The sequence below is a fragment of the Poecilia latipinna genome, unplaced genomic scaffold, assembly GCF_001443285.1.
Source record: "Poecilia latipinna isolate Pla-1442-1.1 unplaced genomic scaffold, P_latipinna-1.0 Scaffold3011, whole genome shotgun sequence".
In the NCBI taxonomy this organism is placed as follows: Eukaryota; Metazoa; Chordata; class Actinopteri; order Cyprinodontiformes; family Poeciliidae; genus Poecilia; species Poecilia latipinna.
In genome coordinates, this window is record NW_015115627.1 from 50,910 (window position 1) to 59,931 (window position 9,022).

At 47.0% G+C, this 9,022-nt stretch overlaps 1 protein-coding gene across 3 annotated transcripts in view; it reads left to right on the top strand.

The window, feature by feature from the left end:
* The window catches only part of tfr2 (transferrin receptor 2), a 20,414-nt gene extending 14,480 nt beyond the window's left edge, over positions 1-5,934 (top strand). For 2 of the 3 annotated variants that reach the window (XM_015022445.1, XM_015022444.1), the window contains 13 exons: positions 2,049-2,157; positions 2,222-2,464; positions 2,557-2,696; positions 2,766-2,938; positions 3,006-3,125; positions 3,207-3,289; positions 3,360-3,423; positions 3,496-3,563; positions 4,273-4,343; positions 4,427-4,511; positions 4,746-4,970; positions 5,107-5,247; positions 5,630-5,934. In XM_015022445.1, the coding sequence (XP_014877931.1) occupies positions 2,049-2,157; positions 2,222-2,464; positions 2,557-2,696; positions 2,766-2,938; positions 3,006-3,125; positions 3,207-3,289; positions 3,360-3,423; positions 3,496-3,563; positions 4,273-4,343; positions 4,427-4,511; positions 4,746-4,970; positions 5,107-5,247; positions 5,630-5,884 (1,777 nt within the window). In that variant the 3' untranslated portion in view covers positions 5,885-5,934. Of the gene's footprint in view, positions 1-2,048; positions 2,158-2,221; positions 2,465-2,556; positions 2,697-2,765; positions 2,939-3,005; positions 3,126-3,206; positions 3,290-3,359; positions 3,424-3,495; positions 3,564-4,272; positions 4,344-4,426; positions 4,512-4,745; positions 5,000-5,062; positions 5,248-5,629 lie in introns of those variants that run through there. The other variant, XM_015022446.1, reaches the window with a different exon arrangement.
* Positions 5,935-9,022: the final 3,088 nt, after the last annotated feature.

The window sequence follows — 9,022 nt, forward strand, 5'->3', positions numbered from 1 at the left end:
AAGGAGATTGGAAACATGCAGCCCTTCCAAGGCCATACGGGGAAAGCCAATTCAGATACAGAATGTCTTAGGTCGAGAAGATTATAAATGTCAATCTTCCCTAAAGTCTCTCCGATACACCTCAGTTCCCAATCATCCAAATTAGTTTGTTCGTTCCACTGAACCAAAACCAGCAACTTCTCCAAGATTGATTCCAACCTGTTAGTGAGTTTTAGAGTCCTAAGCTGGGCTGCGAGTCTCAGCAAGACTCACATCCAACCTGCGTCTCTGTCCACACCAACAGTCTGAATGTTCACTAGTTCGGCCAAGTCCGTCACAAATTTGTCGATAATCCAGGAATCCACAAGCTCCAAACAGCAGAAATCCTGTTATCATGAATAAATCCAGGGTGAATCCCGCCGGGTGTGTCCCCGCAGGACAAGAGGCTCTCCTGTGCCCAGACTTCTCGTCGAAAATTTGATCCATTGCATTGAGAGACCGGTTGACCAGATCTATAATTTGTAGATTTGGAGGATGTGCAAAGAAAGGCTCCAAATATATAGAAAAAGACAAGAACAGAGCAAACATGGCAGGCAAGGGCAGAGAGGGAGCAGAGGGAAAAAGCGTTCGCCTTCACAGAGAGCACGAGAGAAAAGCAGAGCGACGCCCCGTGGTGGGCGCCCCTTATTTTGACTTCTGAAATGTGGGAACCCTAAACTAACTTCAACACAATTAAAAATACAACAAGGCTCATTGTGATGCGGTCTGCAATGAAGAACATAATCTTTCAGGAACTAAACCAATTCTCCACATATGCAGTATATATCCAATTAAACTCCAAGAATACATCTTTGAAAGGACATAGCTGTGAAGTTAGCTAATTTAGCACTAGCCTGGCATCAAAAAAGGCAGAAAAATCCAGGCCGCCTTTACACACAGCATTAAAACGAAGCTACACTTACAGGACGGGTTACATTAACTCTCATGTCTCTGAAACATGCACGGCCAGAAGGCTGATTTTTAATCTTAGTGGTTAACTTTTAAAGCTAGGCGGGAGCTAAAGCTAATGTGACTTACCATTTGCCATCTACAACACAGCGGTGTTAATAAGCAAATTTAGATTATTTTCTTACCAAAGTAACTGAAGGGCAGGTGTGGTTGAGGTTAGGTCCCAGAAAACAGAAACAACTTGGTAAAAGTGAAGGTCCTTGATGCCGTAGTCCAAAAGGAAACTTAGGTGGAGCTGTATGACATCATCTGCTTTGGAGCCTGACGCAGCGCGCTGATTGGCCCATTTGAATTCAGGTGCCTTAAAGTAAAGCACTCCAGACTTCAGGGGGGAAATCGTTTTATATGCTGTTAAAATCGTTCAGTTTTATTGTTTAAAAATATATACAAAATATTATTTAAGTATGAATGAATAGAAAAGACATCAGATTACTATTTTAATGCTGTTGAGATCAGACGATACCGTATTTTCCGGACTATAAGCTGCTACTTTTTTCCCACATTTTGAACCATGCGGATTGTAGCCCTGTGCGGCTTTTCTGTGTATTTTTCTTCAACCACCAGGGGGCTCTCTAGCAGGAAGTGAATCATTAGAAGTCAAAATTGTAAATCAAAGAAGAACATGCTAATTTTCATTTAGAACAACCACATGCTAGCAGCAGGCACGACGGAGAAATGTTTTCAAACTCATATGATGCAGCTTTTAAGTTGAGGAGTATCGATCTGCCCGTACAGAGGGAAATAAAGCCGCTGCACGTAAACTTGTGAACGAAACCATGGTTCAGCTTTGGAGACGGAGGGCTGCGTCCTTAATATATCCAGCAGATTTATTAGGACGCAGCCCTCTGCTGGGACCTTATGGGACACCGAGAGCGGCAGAGATACCAGCAGCTTATAGCCCGGTGCGGCTTACAGTGTGATGCGCTCTATTGTCTGGAAAATATGTATATTTTAATCAATAATGTAGGCAGCTAGCTGAAGGTTGACTTTGAATTGCAAAGCTCATGAATTTATGAGCTAAACAGGATGTATATTTAAAGTTACACACCTTGCCCCTCCAGGTCCTTCCCCAGCTCCCTCCACCTGGTGGATTCTGCAGGTCGGGTCTTTGAACAGATTCCTCTGAACCCGTCTGATTACTGTCCATACAGCGCCACAGGAAACTACACGGTAGGAGCACAGGAAGTGCTGGTCTCCATGGTAACCACAGACCCACTCACCTGTCTGTCCATAGGGGGGCGTGGTCTACGCCCACTATGGTCGTCCAGAGGACTTCAACTGGCTGAGGAGCGTCGGCGTGTTGGCGGCCGGTCACCTGGTGGTGATGCGGGTCGGGGGCGGAGTCAGCTTCGCCGAGAAGGTCTGGTTGGCCGAGAGGAACGGAGGGGGCGGAGCTCTGATCTACCCTGACCCCGCCGACCTGCCGCAGGACCCCCGGCGCCTGGGACTGAACGCTCACACCGCCGTGTCCGAACACGTAACAGAGAGAAACCTGAGAGACTCCTGAACACACTAGAATTAACCTTAGACTCACCTGAGCTCCTGACCAATCAGCTCCTCTCCCTGCAGGTCCACCTGGGCTCAGGTGACCCCTTCACCCCCGGCTTCCCCTCCTTCAATCTCTCCCGGTTCCCCCCCATCCCATCCTCCGGCCTCCCGCTGATCCCAGCACTGCCAATCACCGCTACTGTAGCCGCCAAGCTGCTCAGGTAGGACCTGCCTCCTCAGTTAGGCCCCGCCCCTCAGGTGTTCAGCTGCTACCTGTCTCTGCTCCTCAGCCAGCTGTCAGGTCCCCCCTGTCCACCATCTTGGAGAGGGCGGCTGCCGTACGTCCGCTGCGTTCTCGGTCCAGACTTTGGTTCTGGTCGGAGAGTCCGGCTGTCAGTCCAGAACCTGATGACTCCGGTTCTGCTCAACAACATCTTCTCCTCCCTGGAGGGCCGAGAGCCAGGTACGCTCTGACATCATCACTGCCGCCAGGTGAAGCTCCAGGTGTAAACCAGTGACCTCTGACCCAGACCAGTACGTCATACTGGGAGCCCAGCGAGACTCTCTGGGTCCAGGAGCCGTGAAGTCAGGAGTCGGAACCGCCATCCTGCTGGAGCTGGCCAGAACCTTCAGCGCCATGGTGAAGAACGGTAAGGACACCTGGACAGGTGGACTTCCTGTCCCTGACTCACCTGGACAGGTGAACCTCTTGTTCCTGTTGATGGTTCCAGGTTTCAGTCCCAGGCGCAGTCTGCTCTTTGTCAGCTGGGACGCCGGAGACTTCGGGAACGTCGGAGCGACGGAATGGCTCGAGGTTTTTCCCAGAATGCCTTTCGACCTGCTGCTGACCTGAACTCTGCCTGACTGTGACCTCTGACCCCCAGGGTTACCTGTCCATGCTGCACCTGAAGGCCGTGGCCTACTTCAGTCTGGATCAGGCCATCATGGGTAACTCAGCCAATCAGAACGCTCCGTGTTCCTCTCAGCCAATCAGAGCTAACAGGATGTGTTGTTCACCAGGTGATGATCACCTGTCGGCCTCCACCAGTCCTCTGCTGGTCGACCTGCTGGACGCCGCCATCAGACAGGTGAACAGAGGAAACGGTTCCTCTGATGTCAGGTTCAGTTTAAAATGGTTGAATTTAAAAACCAGAGTCATGATGATAAATGGTCTCGGCTCTAACAGGTTTGGTTTTACAGTGTTTGGTCCTTAAACACATGAACTGATTTCACTCACCAGACAGGAAATCTAAAAAAAATTTAGTTCAGACAAACAAACGTGAGGAGAAACGATGGTGATGAGACATCCAGAGACTCTCTGGTCTGTTGGGTCAATGGGTGGCAGATCCTCTCTGTGTTTTCCTTCCATTCAGCTGAATTCATCCCAAGGAAACGTCACATTGTGATATCTGGTCTAGAGCCGTTTCAGTAATCGTCCTTAAGATCCTCAGAAGGAGGAAACCGAGGGATCCACAGAGATCCACAGGATCTGTACCTGGACTCCTTCAGTTCTTGATCTGTTCAGATCAGAAATGTTGGTTTGATTCATCATCAGTATAATTCAGGACCAGATCTTTGGCCCTGAGAGACGGACCTAATGAACATCTTGTTCATCGGCTTCAGCAGAGCTGAGCTGCTGCTGAGGGGATTCAGGTACTTGATTGGTTTGGAGCAGAGATCCAGCTGAAAGTAGCAGGATGGCAGCTTGGAGGATTTAACCACCCCTGGTCTATAATGACTCTAGGGTGTAGTTCCATATGCAGCCAGCAGGTGTCTCTGGTTCCTGGGTTTCTGCAGGTGGAGCATCCCAAACATGCAGGTCAGACCATCTACAGCCAGGCTGAGAGAGACGGAGGCAGCTGGAGGATGTGAGGAACCAATCAGAGCTCTAGTCCTCTGGACAAGATGGCCGACAGGATAGCTACAGGCTAACTGCTACGTCTCTCCTCAGCATGAAACCACTCTACCTGAACAGCGGCGCCTACAGCTTCACTGCATTCGCTGGAGTTCCTGCCATGGAGCTGAGGTTCACTGAGGTAAGGTTCTGTAACGGACGGGTCGGACCAGAAAGGCCCGGTTCTGATGGCTCAGAGCAGTAATGGCTGTCAGATCATTGAAACAGAGCTAGAACCAGTAAAACCAGTAAAACCAGCAGAACCAGTAAAACCATCAGTAGATCTGGTTCTACTAGTTCTACAAGTAGAACTAGTAGAACCAGTAGAACCAGTCTGATTCCAGCTCCTCCTCCTGTCTGTCTCCTCGTCCTCCAGGACAGAGCCTATCCGTTCCTCAACACGCCGCTGGACACCGTCCCTCGCCTCCAGGAGGTGCTGGGGGGTCGTCTGGGGGTCACTGGGCGGAGCCTGGCGGAGCTGGTGGGGGAGATGGTGCTGCGGTTGGTCCATGACCACATCCTGCCTCTACGCATCACTTCCTACGCTCAGACGGTGCTGCAGCTCAGCGCTCAGCTCAACAAGCACTCAGCTGAGCTGCAGGTAGCTACAGGGGGATGGGTGGAGGACAGGTGGATCACATGGATCCACCTGTCCTCCACCTGTTGAACAGGTGGAGGACGGGTGGAGGACAGGTAGTGTCCATCAGGTGTCCCTCAGCCGGTCTCTGTCCTCGCAGTCCAGAGGCGTCTCCCCCCAGTGGCTCTTCAGCGCCAGAGGAGATTACAGCCGGGCGGCAGAGACTCTGCAGAGAGCCATCGACTACAGCGACCTGCACGACCCGAACACGGCCCGGTTCTACAACACCAGGATCATGAAGGTACCGGCAGCATGGAGGGAGCTGTTAGAACATGCTCTCATCCTGACTTGTCTCTGAGTTACTTTAGTTGTGTTTATGTTTAATGTGCTTTGAAAGGCTCCAAGTTATCCTGTCACTTCCTGTTTAGCCCCATCTATGTTGTACTGCAGTTGTCCACTAGGGGCAGTGAGAGCGAGTTGTTCCTTCTGTTCTGAAGCAGAAGAAGTTGAACCTGTTGGTATAAAGTGAACCTGATGAAAGTCTGAGGCTCATTGAGAAATGAGAACTGAAAACTGAGCTTATCAGTCGTTAACCAGACAGAGACTCAGCATCATGACAGTTTATCAGCGGTTCATCACGCAGACAGATGTCTGACCTCTGACCTTTCCCCGTCTGCCTCCAGGTGGAGTACTACTTCCTGTCTCAGTACGTGTCGGCCATGGAGACGCCGTTCCGTCATGTGATCCATGGGCGGGGCAACCACACTCTGAGTGCGCTCACTGAGCATCTGACCCTGCTGACCTCTGACCCCGGACGCTTCGACGAGAACCGCTTCAGACGGCAGCTGGCTCTGTTCACCTGGACGCTGCAGGGGGCGGCGAACGCTCTGAACGGGGACGTGTGGAGCATCCGGCACACACAGCTACACACACACTAAGAGATAATACACACACACCTAGACACAGTGATGGAGACACAACACACACACATTGGTAGAAAACACACACCTAGACACACACACAGTGTGAACAGTGGTGCTGGTCCCTCTGGATCATGTGACCAGTTGATCCTCCCAGTCGTTTCCTTCCTTCAGTCTTTAGTGTCTCTGAGGTTCAACAGGTTCAGTGAAAACCAAGAACATCTGCTGAGTTTCTGTTGATTAAATATTCATGAAGCTTCACTCAGACGTTCTCCAGATACATAAATAAACATCTGTATCATTCAGTGATCGGGTTTTAGTTCCATGTTGGTGTGAAGTTGTTCTGTTTTAAAACATTAAAGTTTGTGACTGAAATCTCCTGAGTTGTCAGCAGAAAACATCCAGACTGCAAAAATAATAAAAGTTCATGAGCTGCAGTAAAACGAAGCTGGAGATGAAGAACAAACTGAATAATCAAAGAAACTTTTGATGAAAACGATCCAGAGTTCTGGTGTTAATGAAACATGCAGATTGAGACGACGAGGCATTTGGCTACCCTAACACTAACCCTGTGTCGCCATGACAACCTGAGCAGAGCTAGTGTTACTGCTAGCAGAGCCACTATTAGCAGAGCTAGTGTTAGCAGAGCTACTGCTAGCAGAGCTAGTGTTAGCAGAGCTAGTGTTACTGCCAGCAGAGCCACTATTAGCAGAGCTAGTGCTAGCAGAGACAGTGTTAGCAGAGCTACTGCTAGCAGAGCTAGTGTTAGCAGAGCTAGTGTTAGCAGTGCTAATGTTAGCATAACTGATGTCTTTACTGAACCAGAACCAAGAAACACCTCAGAGGAAGAACCTGATGGAACAACGACGGACAGACGGCTGGACTCCATCATGACCTGATGGCAACAGAGACCTGAAAGGAACCAGAATCATGAAGAACAAATTTAAAATGTTCTGGAAGGAGGATGGGTAAATGGACTGATTAATAGATGGATAAAGGAGTTTTTCTGTACATTAAAACATTTTAATAAATCATCAGTGTAGAAGCCTACATTTAATTTTAGTTCATTCAGTCCTTTAGGATAAATTATTGTCAGAGTTGACACCTATTAACGCAGATTAAATAACAGGAAAGACAATAGAAAGTTAGATTCTGAATACTCGCGAGGAGAACAGGCAGAGATGTGCTTTCAGTTACAAATCTCCTACCGCTCTGAAGCACATTTGCCTGCCCCTCTCTTTTTATTGTCTTTAGGATCCCTAATCACAGAGAGCTCTGGAACTCTAAAGGGAGGGGGAAAGACACTTCATCACACAGTCACAGCGCCAAGATTATCGCTAACTAACAACACAATCTATCTAACACTAGCTAATCCAGTTCCTCACCCAGGATCAAGCAGGACAAGTTGTACATCTTCACGGCGATGGTTTTATAGCTATCTAAGAGGTCAAAGCAGGGCGTTCTGTGAAGAGCTGCTGTCACTGCTCTTCTTCAGAGAGGCCCTCTGAGAAAGCAAACCAGAGTGATTAACAATACAGACATATTTCTTAAAAGATATGACTAAACCAAATAGGAGTACATAAACTAAGAACATATAAAACAGTATAACAAATAGTTGATAATAATACAATTTACCTAATAATTATGTTAATATTTCTTATGGTAATTTGTTTATTTGGAGAAAAAATGATCAGTAGTTAAATCTCTATTTCATACTAATTTGTTATATTGGGCTATACTAAGGTCTTCTTGTAAATTTGCATATGTAATTGCAGTTAAGGACTTTAGGGTGTGGCCAGGCTGAATCAGTTGGGCAGTTGGAGCGAAGCCACACAGGTTTTTTTACCTCTCTCTCTTTCTCGCTTAGGATTCTTTTGTTTACTATATTACTTCTGTGGAAAAGTAATATTTGTACTGTTTTTATTTTTGAAGTAAACCGTTAACCTTTATCCAGAGGACCCAGTCTGGTTTTGTGTCGTTTTTGTCATCAAGTGGACCAAATGGAGAAGCACGGAGAACGTCAAGCCAGTGTTGTGGTCAAGACCACCTAACCCGAGACCAAGACAAGACCAAGACTTTTAGGGTCCGAGACAAAGACAAGTCCAAGACCGAGGGGAGTCGAGACCGAGTCAAGACCAAGACCAGCGCCTCACACTACACGATACGATAAAATGTGAAATATGATCAAAATTACTTCTCAAATTGATCCTCAAGATCCATATTTCCATAAAAACACCTAGATATTAAATACTTAATAAATTTAACCAATATTAAAAGCAGAATAAACTCTTTCTTCTGCTTTGCTTCCATCTCTGTGCTACGATCCGCGGTGGTCTCGTGGCATCCCTAAAAAGATAACGCCCTGGGTGTTTGTCCATGTTGCTCATGTCAGAAACCACCACTGTCTGCACAACAATAAACATAACAATTGAGGTAATGCCCTGATGCTCAACTATGAACACTGACCAAGGAGCAACAAGCAAGAAGTAATCGATCACAAGACGCTCACTGTGACTTGTCTCACCCTCTCTCCTGCCACATGAAGCCACGTAGTCTGACACCATGGCAGACTGCCATTACAGCTGCCACTTTGAACGAAAACAATCAAAGAGCAATGTGCATGCTCTGTGTGCTCTTTTGTTCTTGTTTTATTTATTTGTTCATTAAAAAATATCAATGTACATAATTAAATAAAATAATGATAGGTACTGCAGTGTACGCAGAGGATTACAAGAACAAAGAAGAGTGTTCTGTCAGGTCAGCATATGCTGTCAGATCGTCATACGCTTAGCACAAACTCACGGCTATATTTGTCAGACACGTCATTACCATATAATTTTATTTAATTAGCAACATAGAATTATGACGTAGATCATCATACACTTTATTAACAGTTGTATGGCATCCTGACTTAGCGGTTAAGTAGGTTAATGAGTTTTACAGGGTGTGTGTTGTAGCTGACTGCAGCTGCAGCCAGACCTGCTTTAAATAGAATTTGAAAAAACAATGCATGTATATCTATATAGTTATCATGGAAAACAATTTAATGACTTATTTTCGTCATAACTTGTTGTGTATAGTGAACTGACAACTCCTCTGACTGTCGGACTTCTTAATGCGCAGGCATGGTACTCACTGCATATGTATGCTATTCTG